Raw genomic sequence first — 21,376 nt, 5'->3', positions numbered from 1 at the left:
AAATGTTTTGTACATAGGTTAAGGTGATCTATACACATAATACATATCTTGCAGTGGTCAGGTAGGACCATGGGTCAGCTGGGTTACAAAAATTGTACAAAAACATGTTTTAGGGAGTCTCAGCCAATCCAGCTAAGATGACCCTGTAAGAACCCTTGCTATGGAGACTCCCTTTGCCATCTAGACAGCAAGCAAGTCCTGTCTGACACATTGTATTGTCCATGCAAACATTACTGTAGGTCAAAATCCCAATAAAGTTAGTTGTTTTAAAGTATGCTCCGTATGTAAATGTCTTTGCAGCAAATTCCACTAAAAGCAACTCAAATGCCATGAAATCTTTGGATACCAGCAGAAGCTCTTCCATTGAGTGATAGTAGTGATGAGGCTGTATGTATTGCAGTATTGCAATATACCAATGTTGGAAGCACAATCAAGCAAGTATTTCAACAGAATAGCAGCTACCACTTTCTGAGCATGGGAGAGAGGGATTCTGATTGGCAGTTGGGAAAATATAAGAGTCTATTTGGTGAACAGATTATTAGCTTGGTGGTTTTCACATCAGTTTAAGAGGGTGACAACTATAGCAGTGTTGATAAAGCCTTGAACAATAAAATTGGTCAGCATTCTCCTGCCTTCCATCATCTTCCTAGTCAAGAAGTTCCACTGAATGTTGCAGCCACCTATAATAATCACAGTAATAGTGACTGACCCCTAAACTATCATGGACTGTGAGGGTTTGACTGTATTTGCATTGCACTGCTTGTAGATTATGTATTCTTAAGGGCAGTACAGGATTGTTTATCTGTTAAGAAGTTCACTGTGTGCCTCAGAGGCAAACACACAAAGTTATAAAGGAGAAGTATGTTACTTTCCTTCATTTCTCTTCCACTTCATATGCAAGATCTAATTGCTATTAATGCAACTCAGAAAGAGAAACCCAGCATCTGTTAATGTTTACATTCATTCACGCAGCAGTAAGTATTCAGTTAAAGTGTTTCTATGGCACTGAGGTTTTGATCTAAAACCCTCACATGTTATGGGGGGTTTGCAGTGCTCCTGCATTTCACCAGCCTTTTGTCTTCCTGTAAACTGGCCCACTGCACATGTCAATGAAATGATAGGCATTAACTGCTGCTGCTTCCTGTTGTGTCCCCTTCTCTTTATTTTTTTTAAATATGCAAACCCAAGATACTGGAAAATGAAGTCTCTAATCAAAACATTTTACAGATTTCTATAACGTTTATGACTTATTTTTAGATTTGAATTTCTGCTTTATAATTGAGATTTTGTGTCTTTGCTAATGGACATATTGAATACTAGAGGCCTGAAGTCTCAGGTTATGAAAGATTCTTGTGGTTGTAACGCAGTACTGCCATCTTAAGAACAGTCTTTTATCAATAATTTTCAGTAAAGATGACTGGAAATTAACAGACTTGGTTTTGTAAGCCAAGATATTTTCCTTCAGACTGTTTGGGAGGAAATTACTATCCGCCAGGAAACAGATAGCAATTCAAACTCCCCAGCACAGTGGAACCTTTGTGAAGTCTGCCTCCTGTGTTACATTGTGCAGTACTTCCACTACTATTCGAGAAGAAAGCTTCATGTCTGACTTTGTAAACCCCTTGTACTTTCCTACTGCTGCTGGTGCTTTGAAAAAACATTGGAGCTCTTTTTTAGTTTTATAATTTAGTTCTAATTGCTGTGGGCCTCTCTGTAGTGCCACCTTTTTCTTGATTCTAGCGAAAAGCAGTACAGTCGTTCTGTTCTGTGTCCACCAGGAAGATGGTGTAGCTGCTCTGTGTAACATATGTGGAGTGAGAACTAAGGAGCCAACTCTCTTCCTCCTAAAATCACCCACATTTGTATCATAGTAGCTGACTGTGACATTTCAATAGCAAGGATTTTTGTTTGGCATTCAGCTTCCTCAACATTGCTCATTGCAGCAACATGTGCTGCACCTCCAGGGAAGGCAATTTTAGCAGAGAATGAGAAAAAGATGAATAACTTCACATGAGATTTTCCAAAAATTACTCAATTTGACAGAAATTAAAAAGCATGCCCTGGAAAAGCCTAAAAAAGACATGTCTCAAACTAACTTGGGCAGCTGTCGTTTGTTCCATGCATCCCCATTACAGCAGCTGCTTTCTCAGAGCATTATCATTCACCTTTGAGAAATGAGAGCATTTTGCTGACCTAACCTTGGATATACAGAAGTTATTTGAACACTTTGGTCTGCATGAGTGGTGTAGGTTGTATATCCCCTGTGCTTGCTGGGGAGAGTTAATGGTCATCCTGTGCTCCAGCACAATTTCTTTCTTTGGCACCTGCAGATAGAAAGCTGGGAAGACATCATGGCTATTGTTAGATGGTCTTAGCTCTTAATGGCTCTTCACTTACTCACAGGGACACCTCCCTGTCAAAGGGCATTCAATTACTCACAGAAGAGAAGCAGTGACTGCTCAAGGCATTCCTAGTGACGATCAGTATTGATGTGAGCATTTTATCACAATGTTTAATGAGCCTTGCTTCTAGATTTACAAAGAACTGAAGTAAATGTATTTCCATGTCTGATTGATAAGCTGAAAAATACAGGAGGCTGCAAGGACTCCAAGAATATTCTTGATTCACAACCTGGGAGCTGAAATGGTTAGATTTCCTCATTTGTAAATGATGTTGGCTTATTTGTGGTGTTGGCTTATTTCTGAGAAACAACTGAGATTCAGGGAAGTGTTGGGCAATAGATCTGATGTGAGCTACTTCCTATGGTGCAGTTCAGCAGGCAGTGTAGGAACCAAGTCTTCTGAAGGACTGGGGCTGAAATAGTCATACTTGTGGACAGAAATGGTATTCACCTTGTCTGGGCACACCTTTTTGTGTGACAAGTTTTCACAGCAGTGAAAATTACAAAGTCGTGCTGTATGCCTGGCACAGCATAAGCATATGCTGGAGTCACTCTTCTCATAGGTCTGAAACTATCTCAGTCCAGGTAAGGGTGTACAGGCTGATTTTAGTCTCAATACTTGCTTTAAAGGGGGGATAGGTAATAACATTGTTAATGAAATGCTATTTACATCACCTCTTTTTTGAGTCAACTTAGTATGAGAACATTTGGACTTGTAAATTGAGAAATTTTGTTTCTTTTAGTGAAGTTATCACTTTTCAGGTCAATCTGCAGTCCTACAAAGATTAATTTTTTGAGATACATAGTAAGGTTATTAATGAGATGCCACTGATGGTAATTTGACTTGAGTAATTTCTGCTCTGTTCCGATCAAATTTTTAAATCCTGTGGAAGTTTCATTCTTTGAGCTTAAGTTGATAGTGTCTAGGTCTCACCCTTTCAGAAAAAAAGATGAAAACTGAGTAGTATTTTGATCCCCTGTTAATTTTCCCATATATTCCTCCATTACTTGAGATCCGACCCCTTTCACAGCTGGATGGATTCCACAGTTTTTAGCTGACACAGATGAAAGCCTTTAAAATAGTTTCATCTGTATTGTTTTATTGAGACATTTGGAACCTGTGTTCACCTGTCTGATTGCAATTTTATCTGATGGTCTTTGGGGTGAAACTCCAAGATTACGTGGAATTAGAGTGCTACTGGTGGACTTAGCCCTCAGATGTTTCAGGAGGTTGTAAGAGTAACATGCCTGCTATATGGACACTTAATGCAAACTGTTATCTGAAGTATTTGATGATATTTAACCAGAAGCAGGGCAGTTAACTAGACTGATGGCATGAACTTCAGAGTTTCTTGTTTTTGAAGGAGCCCGTTTTCCCAATGTCTTTATTTTCTTCAGGTTGTTTATCTAGTTAGTGCTGCATTGTTGGAGAGACAATGTAGCTCTTTCTAATAAAAAAGAAAAAGAACACTTTTTCACCCTATCACATTCACTGCTTCTTGCACTAGGTGATTGTTAGTTTTGCTTGTTCATAATTGTAATACCTTTTATCCTTTATTATTCTTTTTATTCTAGATGTATTCCTGAAGCATTTTAGTCCCTAGGAGTTTTGAGAGATGGTAATACTTAGCACTAGAGAAAAGAATATTGTTTTATGTAATTTTTATTCCCATGAAGCAATAATTGCTATATAAAAAGTTGCACTCACTTGGCCTCCAACTCTGCAGGGTGGAGGTTGATTTGTTTTCCTGGAAATTCTTTACTTTTGGTGAAAAAAAGAGACATAAGAGTTCTTTATGGGATATAGCATTTATTCCACTAGTTGGATGTATGTTCCACCAACTAATGGCCTTTTTTTGGTGCAGCATTTTCAGCTGTTGAAGTTCTACTGTTCTTACTCTTTAGGCAGAAACAGTGTAAGTTTAGGTCTGGAGGAAGGCCATTTTACTGGTGAGATGCCCAATAGTAAGTAGGGATTTTCTTCTGAATAGAAGAATGGATCCTTTTCCTCATAAGCATTTACTGTGTTTTGACTTTGTGTTAAAATATCAGATATCTGGTGGAAGCTGCATTCCCACATCCTTTCCACAAACCACAGTAGGACATCAGGAAAGTTCTTCACTGAGAGGATGGTCAGTCACTGGACCAGGCTCCCCAGGGTCGTGTCACCAAGCTCGTGAGCTCTGGTCATGGCTTCAAGCCTGACCATGGATGAACCTGTTAGTCATAGGGATTAGTTTTAGGTAGTCCTGTGAGGAGAAGAGAGTTGCACTCAATGATTCTTATGGGTCCCATCTAACTTGATATATTCTATGATTCTTTATTTTGCAACTCTGGCTGTCAAACACAGTTTTGTATGGATACAAACTGGATGGGAATCTTTCAGGCTTAAAAGGGTGGGAAGTAAGTCCCTCAACATTCTTGGTGTCTTGTTGGGAATGTTTTTGTACATGATAACTAGTATTTTACACCTGCAATCTCCTTTCTCAGGTATTACTTGGTTAGCAATAGTCACTGTAACTTCTGCAACCTTCTCTGATAATCCTTACAAAAAGATTTTTCAGTAGGGAGAGAATCCCTCTTCAGGTAAGTTTTTGTCACTGAGTTGGAGCTTTTGTCTATCCATCAAAATGTGTTTATGCAGGATATGCTGTTGCATTTTATCCTGCATAGTGCATCGTGGTGAAACCTGTTTGTTATCCTGATGTGCAGAATGCAGGTTGTGTTGCTGGGCTTTGACCCCAAGAGCTGCATGGAAATGTGTAGAACATGGAATGGCTGCAGCCAGTGTGTATGTACTTGCATAGTTACTGGAGTGGAAAAGCTTCAGCACATCAGACAGTGATAATATTTTCATGGATTAGTATCTTCCCTGATGAATTAGCACAAAGAGCTTGTTGATTGAGTTCACTGGCAATTAAAGCGGGCAATTGATCTTTCTTATCTTTCCATACAGATGAAGCAAGAAGGGCAGCCCTGAGTTTTCACCACTGGGCGAGTTCTGGCCAGATCTACCTGTCAGTCAGCTTTTAGCAGAAAGCTCTGGCTTCCTGCCATTTTATCTGCTTCAGCTTGTTTGTCTCTTTTCACTCATTCACTGACAGAAAATAATAAGAAAAAAAGGCTTTATCTTATCTTCTAGGGAAGATTTGTTCTTTTCCCTCTTCTGGAGAGGTGGGGCTGGAGGCTGGTGTTTGGCTGGTTCTCACTGACCTCTCTCGGGATGCTCAGACTCTTTTAGGTCCTCCACCCTTGACTGCTGCACTGAAAACAGCTGTGGTTGAGGCCAGGGGCCTCAAAGGAACAAGAAACAAAGAAACAGCACTAACTGAGACCGGCCAGACTTTTTCATTCTGCAGTCTCATTTTGCACAAATGAAGAAAGGAAAACAAAGAGAGCATTCAGCATTTTGGAGATAGCAAGAAACAATGAAAAAAATTAGAAAGTCTCAAATGAGAGTAAAGAAAAGGACTCAAATAGAAACTGGTGATTTGAGTTTTGTGGGGCTAAATAAAGTGTGAGAAAAGCCAGCTAAATACCTAAGGGAAGGGAGATAGTCCTAAAGATCCCAGTAGGTGAATTACCTTTTGGCCCTTTCTTTTCTGAAGAAGCTGTATGGCTGATAGTTTTGTTGCCTAAGTGGCAGAGACCAAAAAAAATCCTACATCAGTTTTAGTTTTTGTCTGCAGTTGTATCCGTATAAAACATGGATAAGCTCTTGGCACCTCATTTAATTTTGTTGTTAAGGAAGTTGTTTTGAAGAAGCATCCTTGAATCAGGTTTTTCCCACTTGTCTGCTCTTTGTGTGCATGTGTGTATTGGTGAGAGATTAGGAAGGAAAATATAAAAAAAGAAAAGAAAAGAAAAGAAGTCCTCAACATCAGTCAGACTGTGTTATGGACTTTGCTACAGAGATGAAAATTAATTTGCAGTTATTTTCCTTTGCTGTATGCTGATGCTGATTTTGGAGGTTTTGTTTGTTCTTCCTTTTTAATATCTAATCTTCCTTTCCAGTTGTGGCTTGCTCCACGGTTTCTGCATTTGCTCTACATTATCCAGGACCCAGAGGTTCAAATAATCATCCATTTCTATCTCAACCTTTTTGCTCACTGCTATTTGTATCCAGACTTGTTGCACACATGTGTGGAAGATACCATCTGTTTCTTAAAGTGAAAGATGAGGCAGAATCCTATTAAAGTCACCAGTGCTTCTGTGATGAGCAAGAACAGCCTCAAAGGCCAGCAGAAATAGAAAAATAATTTTAGCAAAGATGTATAAATTCCTTTCTCCTTACAGTTGTTTCTTAGAGCAAGTTATTATTTCTTAAAATACTCAGAAACCAGAAATTCTGAATCCAGAAGAGTTACCCAGCTTTGCTGTATTTTTGGTTTCCTTGACAACCATTCATATAAATAGTAAGGACTTGTTATGGGGGGGAATATCAGTATAATCAAAACATGTGAATCACCCAGGAAAAAACTAAATTCAATGTGGAAGTTACAAGTTATCCAGCAAACATTAATAGAAGAGTCTGGTTTTGTTCAAATAAGGCTCTTCTGATAATGTTTGCTGGATGCCTGACAAGGATGGAGCAATTGCAGTGATTTTCTGAAGGTAAGATGCGAGGAGATTCCTTTTGGCTTTCCTTCTAAGAAAACTATTGGTGGTGACAGCAGTCTTCTTCCTCTCAGGATCTATGAGGATTTAGAATTTCTCAATCTAAGTTCTTTCTTTTATTATTGTTATTGTGGTTATCTGTAAAAAAAAATGTGCTAAAGACAGGCATGAATGTTTACCCAAATTTAAATGGTAACCTACTTGTCTCCTTTCTCAGTGATTCCCAGCTAACCCAGTCTCTGCAACAAGGTGTTGATACTGCTCCCCTGGAAGCAGGCGAGTGAGAAAGGGGATCAGTCACATGTCCCAGCAAAGAGGTTAGATATTGTGAAGTATAGTCAATGTGAAATGGGAAGGATTATCCTGGAACTAATCCTGAGCCCTGCTAGTGCTGCTGGAATTGTGACTCAAGTTTCAGGAATGTGGGAAGAGGTATGGCATATATTCACAGCAGGATGAAGATCTCCCTGTGTGAAAAACAGTGATGCGAAAAACCATGCATAAAGAAAACTTTCTGTCCTCTGCCAGCAAATCAATATTGGTTTTTTACCCCCTCTTTTTATGCTTTATGTTACAAATCACAGAATATGATCATCATTAAAGTGGTGGCAGTATTTTCCTTCAGTTTAGAAATGACATGAAAGCCCCAGTTCTGTTAGCTTTGTCTTAAATGAAGGCCACATGATTTAAAAACCAATATCTTGCTACTTGTAGTGTTCATAGTAGCAGCAAAGCACTAAGCAAATAATGAAAAAGCTGTGAAAAACAAGTTGTCAGCTGTGTCTAGAAAGTTATTTATCCAGTCGGAGGAAATAACAATTTTTATTGTTACCTGATTCACACATCAGAATTTCAGGATGGTTCCCCATGCCTAGGATATTTGTAAGGGCTGCCTGTAGCCAGCAGCTACAAAAGACTTTGGCTGGTTTTGCTTCACAGAGATCCCTCCTGCTGCAAGTTCTTTCACCATGTAGATTGCGCTGCTTTTCAGATCAGTGTCAGATACAATTCCGCTACAACTTGTGCAGATTTAAAACACTCTGTGATTTTGCTGTGGCCTGGAAGTTTTGCTCTGTTTGCCTTCTTTTAAGATTTCAAACTTAGTTTATCATCTGACTGATGCAATTTTCAAGGAAGATAGTGCCTGTATTGAAGTTGTTTAAGAGCAAGTAGATGCCAATTACTTTTGGATATCCATGTTTCCATTGAGTCATTTACTACAAAACCTGATTCACATTTCTCTTTATTTTAATCAGTCTGTTTCTAGATGCTAGGTATTTTTAATGGTAAAACCTGGCATGAAGGCTCTGGAGAGGCAAAATCTACAGACTGTATTTTCTTCTTCCCTCTGCCTTTTCTGGTTTTTTTTTAGTTCTTCTGTTTGCTGCTGGCTGTTTCCCCAGCACAGGGAATCTGCAGCCATTAGTCAGGATGGTGATGGAATTGGGTTGTGTTTGATGCCATTTATAAGCCCACCTCTGAGGAGACATGCAAGGGGCACCTCAGGGCTGCTGATTGTCAGCCTGGTGCCTCCCCCCAGCCAGCCTGACCCACAGCTCCTCCTGCAAGGCACTGACCTGGTGGTGCTTCTGTGGAGGCCGCGAGCAGCACGGGTGTCTTTGGTTTAGAGTGGGCAAGGGGATACTCTGTCATAGCTCTGCATTATTTTGATCGATTTTTTTTTCCCCAGGCATACCTAGGAAGATGCAGTGAATGTAGTGACAAAATCAATATGGTATTGGAGGTTGCATTTTTCCAGGGTAAAGTGTTTAAGGACATGCTGCCAGGGAAGCACTTTATCAGCCAAAATTCCATCTTACCACGCTGAACAAGGGGCATTTCTTGTACCTCAGAGTGTTCTGTGGTGCTATATATTCTGTGGGATAGTGAGGAATTTCATTAAGTAAATTACAAAAGAATACTATTTAACAGAGAAGGGAATCTGACAGGAACATCATGAAGATCAACAATAAGTGCAAAATTTTGCATATGGGAACTAACCCATGTGCCATGACATGCTGAGGGTTCCCTGCTGGAAAGCAGCTTAGTAGAAAAGAATCTGGGGGACACCAGGTCAAACAAGACCCAGTTTGCTCTTGCAGCAATGACAGCATTAGATGCAACATTGACACCAGGTCAAGGGACGTGACCCTTTTTCCCTCAGCACTGCTGAGGCCACAGAAGGAGGGCTGGGTCCAGGCTGAGTTCTGGGCACCTCAGCACAAGAGACACATGAAAATAATGGAGAATCCAGCCAAGGGCTACTGAGATGATGAAGGGATTGAACCACCTCACATGCAAGGGAAGGTGAGAGAGCTGGGACTGTTCATCCAGACAAGAGAAGGCTTGGAGGGGGATCTTATCATTGTACATGAATACTTGGAGGGAGGGTGTGAAAAGGACAGAGCCAAGCTCTTGTCAGAGTGCCCAGAGACAAAACAACAGGCACTGGGCACAAACTGAGATACAGGAGGAGCCCTCTGAACATCAGGAAACATTATTTTACTGTGAGGGTAACCAAGCACTGGCTCAGGATGCTCAGTGAGATTGTGGAGTCCCTATCCTTGGACATAGTCAAAAGCCATCTGAACATGGCCACTGGCTCTGGGTGGCCATGCTTGTCAGGGGGAAGTTGGACCAAATGACTCCCAGAGGTACCTTCCAAGTTTGTTCTGTGATTTTGTGATGTATTGGGTACAACCTATTCATCAGGAAAATTTAGGATAGAATTTTCTTCTGGTAGGAAAGTAATCAGAAGTCTTTAATGGGGAAACTCCTATTTATAGAAAGGAAATGCAGTCTTAAGTTTATGCAGTTGCTAGCTAAAAATTTTGAGAGCCTTTTTTAATGGTACTATTATGTATCACCTTCCAATCCAAGTAGCATGTAGCAAATCAGGCTATTAGGCTTTCTGTCAACCTCTAGTGCTTCAGAGAAGCTGGTAAACTATAAGAGAAACATACACAGTCCTGCAGTCCCATATAGCCTTAGTTTATTTTTCCTCTGGCTACTGTTTTGATGCTTCACTTTGTGTACATGTAAACATGCATTAAGATAAGACAGCAAATACATAATTTCTTTTCTTGTGCTTCATCTCACTGCTCTGTTTATAGTGATTTTAGTAATGTGGAAAAGAGAAGGGTGAGTGCAGCAAAGTCATACTTGCAAAGTGTCTTGGTATGCAAGACCTTTAAGAGCATGAGATTTAAATCGAAATGTAATAATAATTCGGTATAATGAATTGGACTTTCGCCAAATATGAAAGTGTATCCTAATTTGATCTAATTCACAGATGAAAAATCCACCAAAATTTATTAACTGACATTAATACCACCGGTAGCTCCAAAATGTGGTGCAACTCACTGCTGGATGAAAATATATATGGGAGCGGTATTGGTATAGAATTCTCCTGGGTTTATATTCTTCAGTAGGCACCTGCCACCATCTACTGTATGGTGCCAGCTACTGAGCTCATTGGGTGATTGATCTGACACAATACAGAAAGTATTGTGTCAAAAGCTCCAAAGGTTTTTGTCCTTCTATGTTGGTCACTATCATTCTGTTCATGCTGGTCCTGTTTTCCAGACTTGGTTTATGCTAAGTGTACAAGTCCAAGCCTCCATCCCTTTCAAAGAGGCTCAGGTGACCTGTCCTTGTACAGATACTTCACTTACATCTGTGGAGCAGTCAGTATTCACCAGGGAAGCTTGGGCAAGTTTCCCCATCATCTTTTTTTGGGAAAAAAAAGAACATATAAAAAAGTCATGCAGTTCCATAAAGAAGTACAGTGTAAGAGTCAAAGTCTGGCTGGATATATTTGTGATGACTTGGTACAAGTGTTGTGCTTGGTGATCGTAAAGTGTGAGCAATTTGACTCAAGTGTTTTAAAAAATGAAAATACCTAAATGCTTAGGAATGTAGTTACCATACAATTCATTCACAGAGAATGGGCTGCCATTCTCCCCTCTCTCAGTCAAGGGAACATTTTAAGCTCTATGTATGAGACTTCTCTGTTAAAAATGACACTTTTGCTAACTTAATGAGCATTTATACAGTGGTAGCTAGTGTGAGAAAGCTGAGTCAGGCTGTGCACAGCAACTGTGATTTGGTCAGCTTTTCCCAGAGATTCAGCACAATTAGGGAAGAGAACTTGCTGGTGAGTTACACCTGAATATAGGGACTGTTGCTCCCACCTCTCTGGCATTTATCAGGTGATCAGTTACATGCTGCATGCAGACTCGTGGGCTTGTGATTTTTACATTCAAAAAATTTAGATATTTTAGTTTGTTTTCAGTCTTCAATTATGAAAATAATAAAGATGATTCTGATGAAGGACCTTTAGTGAGTAGACTATTTCACTTAAAAGAATCAGTGTCAGAAAATGCTTTTCTTTTCTCTCATGAACAAAATCACAGATCTCGAGAGCTAGAGATCCAAGATGTGGTGTTTCTGCTGAACTAGGAATTACACAAATGGCAAAGTATGTCACACTGTTTTGTTTCACTCTCTTTTACTAACTCTATTTTTTAATGTTGCTGATGTATCTTCTCGGAATATTTGTTCTCTGAAGGCAGCTCTGATCTGGCTTGTTAGCATATGATTCACAAACATGCCATATATGGGCCATTTTAACTGTGCTAGGCAAACAAAATTGTATTAAAAGTTACAAAATTGTATTAAAAGTATTAAAAGTATTTAGACAATATTTAGAAAAATGGTTTTTTTGACCAGAAGCCACACTCTTCTTCTCAGAAGGCAGAGTCCCTTCCTTCTGCTACCTGCAAGGTTTTGACATGGTACAGAATAACCTCCAGGTTGTGGCCAAAACCAAGATAAGGACTAAGCACTTGCTCCAACAGTGTGCCTTTGTTGGACCCAGAGAATGAGCCTTCACAGCTCTTTTGTAGCGCAAGGAGTTTTCCTTACCGTGAATTTGGAACTGTTACATTATTCTTGAATAGCAAAGCCATGAAGAAATTATGCTGGGGGCTAATTAGGATCTCTGTTTGCGTCTTAGTCAACTCTATATCACAGGAGAGGAAACTGGGGATAAATTGGACTGAGTGTCCAGGCTTCAACATATCCTCAAATCCAATGGCCAGCTGTGATGGACCATTTGGAATAGGGCTGCCCCTTTCATTTTTAAAAGTGGTGCCTTCAGACATCAGCATTCAGGATGGCAGGCTTTTGCCTTCTGTGTGCCAGATCAGAATGAACTGCCAGGCATGGGTTTCTTCCCTGTGGTGGTACATGGAGAGCAATCCTTTGCTCTCAGGATTCCCAGTTTCTAACACCAGATACATGGTGTTAGAAATTGGGGATCCTGAGAGCAAAGAAAATAACTGCACTTTGAAGGTGATTTGCTTTTCCAGCCACCTTTTACATTCCCTGCTTGTGTCAGGCTATTCATGCAACATATGAACCTCTACCTTATTAAACTTATTTGCATAAGCACAGTGGGTGTTTTTCTGGAGAAATATTTCAGCTAATAAAATGAAGGACGTGCCATCCAAAATAAATAACATAGCCATGGGTAAAGGCAAGCTCAAGTCTGTAAATGTCTAACACTTTTAATATGTCAGGTATGACTGGTTAGCACAAGGATATCAAGTGGCAGATTCAGAACAGTATGGTTTGCAGAAGCAAAGTAGATACTGTTTTGTATAAATTAAATACAACATGATGTGATGGTCCATTCCAAAAGCCATGAAGTGGGAAAGCAGGGACCACAAAAAAGTAGAGTTGTGAGGGTGTGAACTTGAAATTATCTCTGTTACACATAGAAGATATTTCTGGGAAACATTGAGTTTGCAATAAACCAACCAAAACTTCATGCTTCAGTTTGGACTTTCTGGTTTTATTCTATGAGAATCTGCTTTTCCCGCCTTTCCCCTGAAATTCTTGTCTTTCTCCTTAAAGGTTTGTTCTACTTCCCTCTGTCTTTTTAATGAACTTTGTAGTGGGAGAGAGCTCTGCCCTGGTACAGGAATTCTGAGAATACAGAGAAAAGTTGTGTGCCATTTAAAAGGGAATAGAGGAGGTCAGCTTCATCAGAGGCCTTGTTACTTTATATTCAAAAAGAAATGTGCTCTAAGCACCTATTGTTAGCCGTTCTTCAACCCTGCTTCCAGCTTTGAAATGTAGGAACTCACTCTCTTACAGAAGGTTTTCTCTAAGGATTTTGGGGGAAATTTTTTTTTTGTGCAAATGTTATTTCATAGAATAGAATTTACAATGGCAGTGAATAGATATAAGATAGTTAAGCAACAGAATAAATCTCCTCAGTTTTATGAAGACACTGAGTTTCTGCCTACTTTCTCCAAAGCGTAACATGCCAGGACAAATCCTGAAATCTGTTTCACTCAAGATTTTGTAGACAAAATGCTAATTTAAGTTATTGAGAGCACTACTCCAGGGAAAACATAAAATCTGGGAATTGCAGTGCATGCCTCTTAAACAAGGAGTTTCAGACAGGGAAACAGGAACTTCTCAAAAACTTCTAATATCCCACTTTAAGCAGAAACTTGAAATTTGAGGACTTGAGTCTCACAGAATAAAACTAAACACAGTTCATGGAATATCCCAGTGTCAAGAGTACAATGCATTACGGAACTTAGCCTCCCAACTTTTATTTTACAAGTTTTACAAATATTTTTTTTAGCTCTTAGTGAAGAAATGAAAATGTTTGAGTTTGCCACATTCAATACGTAAAACCAAAAAGTGTGGTTGACAATTTTCTGTAAATTTGTCTACTTTTGAGCATGTCTGTGGGATCACAGTAGTTTTAAGTTAAAGATTAAAACTTAAAGGCATAAGGAAAATTTGCATTTGTAAGAAACAATTTTTTTGCAGTTTTCTGGCCCATTATTTCAAATGATTAGCCTTTTGAAATTTGACCACCAAATCTATAAAAAATGTAAGGAAAAGATCATGCAGAGAAAATTTTGAGATGACAACTTCTTTTTTGGTTGAAATTAAAGTAGTGTATGATACACCTCAAGTTTTAGACTAAAAATGAATTTCAGTTTTATAAGGACATGTGGATGTCTCAGAATGAATTCTGCCAGACCAGAAAGGCTCAACTAATTGTAGTTATATTGTGTGAAGGTGTTGCCTGAAAGAGCTTTTTTTCCCCAAGCTTTCAGAAACTAGTGTATTTCAGCACTTCTGAAGTAAATTTAAATACAGGCTTTTAGATTACTTTCCACCTCAGAGATCTTCCACTATGACAAGAAACTAATTTCAGGAAAATTTTCTCTTTCTAATAAAGATTATTTTTTCTTCCTCTTTCTGACTTCCCATTTCCTGTCAAGTCTGAAGTGTCTTGGATCCCCAACAAACACTACTCTGGGATTTACGGGCTGATGAAGTTGGTTCTGACTAAGACTCTACCTTCCAATCTTGAGCGAGTCATTGTTCTCGACACAGACATTACATTTGCCACTGACATTGCTGAGCTATGGGCCGTCTTTCACAAGTTCAAAGGTATTTTAATGATTTTTTTTACTGTCCTTATTTGAGGGGTGGGGGGAGAATGATGAGGCAAGCAATACAGTGTGGGTGAAAGGGCTAGCTGAGATTTTGTTAAATGTTTTCACTCTTTCAGTTTTTGGTGTTTGAATGTAATTTTTCTCTTTGTGATCTCTTTTCTCAATGATGTTCTGTATAGATTAATTGACAACACTGGTTATCTATGTAGTTTGGTTTATTGGTCTGATTATTTGGGGCAGGTGAGAGCCTGACAATACAGTAGATGATAAAGAATTATGAGCATGCTGTAGTTATGTACTGTTCAATACCTTTTGGAAGAACTTGGGTTTTATTATTTTTTTAATTAATAAAACTTAATTATTACTTTCAATTTACTGTTCCATGTAAACACTGAAAATGAATGAAGTTGGGATCATTCTTGAACTAGGGAGGAAGAAGAAGGGAACAGAATTACACATGTGAATAGAAATAAGTTGCTGTTTGATCCTCTTAATAAGTTGATAAAGGGGTCTGGATTCTAAGCACCTAAAATAGCTTTCCCTACCTATTCCCATTTGCCACAGCTCCTTGCAAATGTATTTCATAGTCAGTCTGAGAAAGAACACTTTTAGAGTAACTCTATAAGGAGATGATTACAAAAAAGTTCCCCTACTACCCTGTCACAAAGCAGAGCACTTTCTGGCTAGCACACCACTAAAACCATTTAATTCTCCCAGGTTCCAGTGTTGCCAGCTGTTAAGAGTCAGAGACATACCCTATTGTTCTCCTCTTGCCCTCAGCATATGTATTGCAGTGCTGATAAGTGCAGAGACAATCCAGCATCCTGCTTGAAAGGTTTACAACCCTGTAAAAGTGTAGCCGTGATGTGTTTCATCATCTCTCTCAAAATCATCTCAAGCTAAGTCAGCCTAAGCAAATGGGAGTATTTATTTAGAGAAGCCAAAATACACCACTGCATCAGGAGGGAGCCAGGAAAGAGCACGATTACTGTACTTATCCCCTGCTGAAATCCACAAGGCCTGCTTTTCTCAGTACCCAGCTCCGGGACAGGCCCTGTTATCTTAGCTCTATGTCAAGGACTGGGTTCTAGTGCTTACTTCTTCATGCATTTGTTTCCATTCTGTGTATCCTTCTGTGGATACACTGATGTCTTTTCAGCAAGCCAGAAGCAGTCACCTTTTTGCTTGATTATTCTCAAGCTTCTTTCATTAAGGAATATACAATTTTTCCTCCATGTATTGTTCAGACCTCTTCACCAAGCCTTTCCCTCCACTGAACCTTGAGTTTCATGTAAACAAACATATACCCTGACAATCTTAAGTAATATAAATGTATGCATAGGAAGTAAAGCTGGGCTATTGTACTGTCTCACTGTGTGCAGCTGTCCCATTAATAGCCATATTTGACTGACTGCAGTGAATAGCATGTCATAGCAGGAAAAGAAATGTGGATAAACAGAACTTGGACATAGAGGGCTGCATGGTCAAAGAGAACAAAATCGGAGTTGAGACAATAAGGGGTATTGTCTCCTTGCTTATAATTTCTGTCATAATTTTAATGAAGATCCCTTGCTTTTATTACAGGGGTGATAAAACCAAGCATAAAGATTGCTTGTAAAAAGAGGAATATGGAGCAGAGGCAGATATAAGATTGAAAGAAAATACAGGCAGAAAATATGAAAATATGGAGAAGAATAATTAATGGATGTAAAATGTCTGTGCAAATCAGTCTCCATAGAGCTAGGCAAGAATGTTCGTCTGATCAGAGCTGTGAAAAACTTTAACTTACACATGAAGTCAGAATTCTCGTGCTGCTGCCCTTTTAACATACATAGCACAACTCCCAAATGAATGATTTTGTAAGTTGTCCCATGTGTCTTTTCAATTCCAGCTGATCACCTGCTTCTCCAAAGTTTTTTAATCTTGGCAATAAATTGGTCAGTGTCTACATCTGCTCATCTCTCAGGCAGTTGTGCACAAACAATGAGTAGATGTTGTAGCTCCAGGCGTTGAGCTGGGATGGGAGAAGACTTTGGATCCTAAATGCTGCGGAGGAGAAAGGAAGTGTCCAAGCACAGGATTGTTCTCCAGCCCGTGCCATAGGCTGCAGTTCCATTAGCAAAGGTGACCTCCATGATGGTGACATCAGAGTTGAGTATTCAGGGTAAGAATCAGAGGGAGAGCCAACAACGCAAATACCATGGTGAGAGTCTGTTGTAGGCCACTCACATGGGATGAGGAGGCACAAGAAATATTCTGTAAGCAGCTGGGAAGTCTCACAGTTGCTAGCCCTTCTTCTTGTGGTGGGCTTGAATTTACCAGAGAGGTAAGTTGAACTTACTTAGCAGAGGTCTGCTGGAAATACAACACAGGGGAGAGGAAACAGTCCAGGAAGTTCCTGGAGTGTGTGGAAAATTATTTTCTGACCCAGCTGGTGAGGGAGCCAGCCAGGGGCAGTGTCACAGACATCTTTTGTGAAAATCCTTTTCTTTAGGATTTTTTCCCTTCCGAGAAGCTGAGGCCTCAGAAACAAAATGTAAACAATGGTTATCTGCTGCTGTGGAATGCATCAGGTGTGTCTGTGATTGGGCCATCTTGAATGTTTACAATTAATGGCCAACCACAGACCAGATGGCTTGGACTCTCTGTCTGAGCCACAGATCTTTGTTATTCATTCTTTTCTATTCTTAGCTAGCTTCTGAGGAAACCTTTCCTTCTGTTCTTTTTAGTATAGTTTTAATGTAATATATATCATAAAATAATAAATCCAGCCTTCTGAACATGGAGTCAACATTCTCATCTCTTCCCTCACCTGAAGACCCCTGTGACCACTGTCACAGGGCAGTGCCTGGCTGAATCTGTCAGCAGATCTTGCTAACCAGGGAGGTCCCAGTGGGCTGGAGATGAATAAATGCAATGTCCATTTACAGAAAGGAGTGGAAGGAGAATCTGGGGAATTAAAGGCCTATTGGCCTGACCTTGGGGCCAGGGAAGATCATGGAACAGGTCACCTTGATTGCTGTCCTGCAGCGTGTGCCGGATAACCAGGCAATCAAGCCCTGTCAGCATGGGTTTGTGAAAGACAGGTCCTGCCTGACCCACCTGAACTCCTTCTGTGACAAACATGGCTCTCCTTAGTGGATGAGGGAAGGGCTGTGGGTGTTGTCTACCTAAACTTTAATAAAGCCTTTGACATGGTTTCCCACAGCATTCTCACAGAAACTGGCTTCCCATGGCTTAGACGTGTTCTCTGGATAAAAACCTGTCTGGATGGCTGGGCCCAGAGAGTGGTGGTGAATGGAGCTGAGTACATTTGTCAGCCAGTCACCGGTGGTGTCTCCCAGGGCCCAGTATTGGGGCCAGTTTGATTTAATATCTTTGTCAATGATCTGGGTGGGGGGATCGTGTGCGCACTTAGTCAACATCAAGTTGAGTGGGAGTGTTGGTCTGTTGGAGGGCAGGAAAGCTCTGGACAGGAGGGATCTGGACAGGCTGAATCTATGGGCTAAGACCAACAAGGCAAAGTGCCAGGTTCTGCACTTGGGTCACAACAGCCCTATGCAGCACTACAGGTTTGGGGCCGAATGGCTGGAAAGATCCAGTGGGAAAGGATCTTTGGGTGCTTGTCAGCAGCAGCTGAACATGAGCCAGTGTGGGCCAAGGTGGCCAAAGAAGGCCAATGGCATCCCGGCCTGTATCTGCAATAGCATGGCCAGCAGGAGCAGGGCAGGGATTGTCCCTCTGTTCTCAGCACTGGTGAGGCCACACCTCAAGTCCTATGTTCATTTCTGAGCCCTTCACTGCAAGAATGACATCGAGGTGCTGGAGCATGTCCAGAGAAGGGCAGCATAAAATTTCTTAATAGAAAGGGTTGACAAGCATTGGAACAGACTGCCCAGGAAGTTGTCACCATCCCTGGCTGCATTTCAAAGCTGTGTAGATGTGGCATGTAGGGACGAGGTTTAGTGGAATGGACTTGGTAGTGTTACTTTGATGGTAGGATGTAAAGGTCTTTTTCAACCTAAATGATTGTATTTTCTGTCATTCAATGGAAATGGAAGGAAGGGCAAGTAATTTGGAGTGATATGATAATCTTTTACTGCTTTGTAAATGTTTGGCTTAATTCTGTGGTGATTCTCAATTTTTCTGAAGTGTCTTTTTATTTCTCCTGCCTGCATTACAAAAGATTGAAAGATTGTCTCATGTCACGAGCCCCAAATATTCCTCCAAAGGATATTTTACTAAACTAATGTTTTAATCTCTTCCTTGTTTCTCTCATAGAAGTCCCTGGTAAGTTCGTGAAGATTTCTTGGGGGCAATCTAGAATGTTTGTTGAAATGTTACATAAACAGAAGTACAATAAAACTCCTATGAAGGGAAATGCTAGTCTCCAAAGGAGCCTCTCATGACACCCAACCCCAGTTAGGAGGGCAGCTTTAGACCCACTGGGTCTCCTTCTAGAGATACTTCAACAACCAGTTGCTGGCTAGAAGGCACCATTATAAACCTGCCTACACCACAATGCTTTTTGTGCAAACTAAAGAATTTTTCACATCAGTGCAGGAAAGGGAAGAACTTCTGTCTCCAGGTTGCTGCAACATAACTGATGAGGCAGTCCAGAATATCCTTTTCCAAATTGCAGCCACACACAGAGGGAAGGTACTAGGGTCTGTGTTTCTTTCTGTGCCTGGGAAGACTTTTCTTCCCAGCAAAAACAGTGATAAAGGGAAACCAGTAGCTCAGATTCCTTTTTTCTTGGACACCATGCTTGGAAGAAACTCAGATTCAGGACTGTCTTGTAATCTAACCAGGTCTGATTTGCTGTTTGGAAGGGCCTACAGTATGTTTTAAACAGCACCTGCAATACCCAAAGTCCTTGTTCTGCAAAGGTTCTTATTCCAGTTATCTTAAGAGTTGCTGGAAAGATCAGACCCTTACATAGTTATGTAATATTTTAGGTGGTAAAGGTACTACTCCATTCGCTCTGTAGATGGAAAAAAGGCAGTAGGATTTCTTTGTAAATTATTGCTCTTCTGCCCTTTCCTGATAAGCACTTTGCATATGCCCTTAGAATAAGTGATCCAGCTGTTCCATAGCAGAGTGCAGAAATGTAAAATCTCTTCTTTGAAATGGCAACCTTAGGCTTTGGGAGAAATTCACACCTCTCTTTGGTAGCCTGAAACAGTGTCTCAAGCAATGTAACATTTAACAGTTTCTCCTAGGAGCCAGTTGGGGATTGTGTAATTAATAATAGTTTTATATACAAACTTCGATCTCTATGCATAAATATGTCTTTGGGAACCCATAACTTTCAAGAGTCATATTCAGCTTTTCAGCTGGGTTTTGAGCATTTCTGCTTTAGCCTCATTCTCCATTGCTGTATAGATAGGTAGAATGTTTTCCTATAGGACTGAGATATACCTCCAAAATATTGACTTCAAAGGTTTGAGTCTGCAGCCAGTCTGGTGAAGATAACCTGTCATGCATGTTTTCTGTGACTTAGGTGACACTGATTATGTCTCCTATTCATCTTTCACTAGATTTTGACAGTTCTAAACTTGAGAAAGTAACTAGCCTAAGGGCAAAAGTGTGGGACTGTGGATCATAGTATATTCATGGATGAAGTGCTGCAGAGTGTTTCAGACAACAAGGATTAGTAACCAATGTGTGTTTTTATTGCAGAAACTCTGCAAACTCTTCTGAGAAAAAAAAATTAGTCCAAAGCTATGTTCTGTGCCATCAATATTAAAGTTCTTTTAAAGGCCACATCTGCTAATTGTTTCATTATTCTTACTCACCCAAACTTTTGGTCCTGCAGTGTGGATCCTTTTTTTCCAAGGTTTTGATTTTTAATTTTACTGGATGTTAAATATGGATTCTCAGGATTGAATTTATTTGCGACCTGACTACAACAGTAATCATAATTATATGTCTTTCAAGTTGCCGTTTCAGTCTGGATCACAGTCTCTGTGTGCTGGGTGCTCCTCGTGTAAGTAGCAAGAGACTCTCTTCCTGCTTTACATTGTCAGGTGACAATTCCTGTGTCTGCCTTGTTCCTTTTGGATATTGCTGTGCATGAGTCACAGCTGGGACTCACAAATGAGACCTGAATAATCCCTGTAGAGATCAGTGTTGAGGAGCTCTGTGTTAAATTGAATGCTGTACCAAAGGGCATTATGATATTTCTAAGTACATGTCAAAACTCAGAGGCTTTATTGAACAGTGATGTCTTACTACTACTGCATGTTAGCCTCACTGAATGTTTTAAGTGCTTTTAAACAACAGAGACTGGGTAATACCCAACTACTGTATTTCAAATAACTCTACTCATAAGTCACCCAGAGAATATAAGCTACCATTGGTGTTCATCTGTGCAAGTAAGTCTTCCCTGGGAAGGTGACCTCCATTAACCAAGCATACAAGAAGGAGAAATGGCAAAATTGACAGGAATACTGAGATTCACATGTTCATACTTTGCATGAGTAAAAACATGCTATAGAAGCTGTTTGCTTTGTGGCAGGAGCTCAAATAATGATAAAAATCCATACTGACGTCATAAATACCAGATAAGGTCAGCAGCGATTTTGGTGCAGGATCAAGTGCCCAGAGCTGAAGAGGAACTGGCACATAGTCAATCCCAAACTTAAAATTTGCAAACACTCAGCATGTGGGTGCTTTGGCATATTGCTCTGCAGAAAGCCTGAGGTAATAGTCTGGGTTCATATTATTTTTGCAGCTTCTTCAGGAAAAAGCGCAAACAAACAAACAAACAAAAAAAAAAAAGGAAAAATCATAACCCTCACATATTTAAGCATCTTGTGTAGGGATTTTAGTAGTTATATTCCTACAAGAAGTATTATACATCAGG

At 40.1% G+C, this 21,376-nt stretch overlaps 1 protein-coding gene across 3 annotated transcripts in view; it reads left to right on the top strand.

The window, feature by feature from the left end:
• Window positions 1-21,376, top strand: part of LARGE1 (LARGE xylosyl- and glucuronyltransferase 1) — a 272,944-nt gene that overhangs the window by 153,528 nt on the left and 98,040 nt on the right. For all 3 annotated transcript variants that reach the window (XM_074539311.1, XM_005491163.4, XM_074539310.1), the window contains one exon: window positions 14,332-14,503. In XM_074539311.1, coding sequence (XP_074395412.1) covers window positions 14,332-14,503 — 172 coding nt within the window. The remainder of the gene's footprint in view (window positions 1-14,331; window positions 14,504-21,376) is intronic.

Source organism: Zonotrichia albicollis, chromosome 4 (assembly GCF_047830755.1).
Source record: "Zonotrichia albicollis isolate bZonAlb1 chromosome 4, bZonAlb1.hap1, whole genome shotgun sequence".
Classification (NCBI taxonomy): Eukaryota; Metazoa; Chordata; class Aves; order Passeriformes; family Passerellidae; genus Zonotrichia; species Zonotrichia albicollis.
This window is presented reverse-complemented; position numbering and strand designations above follow the sequence as displayed.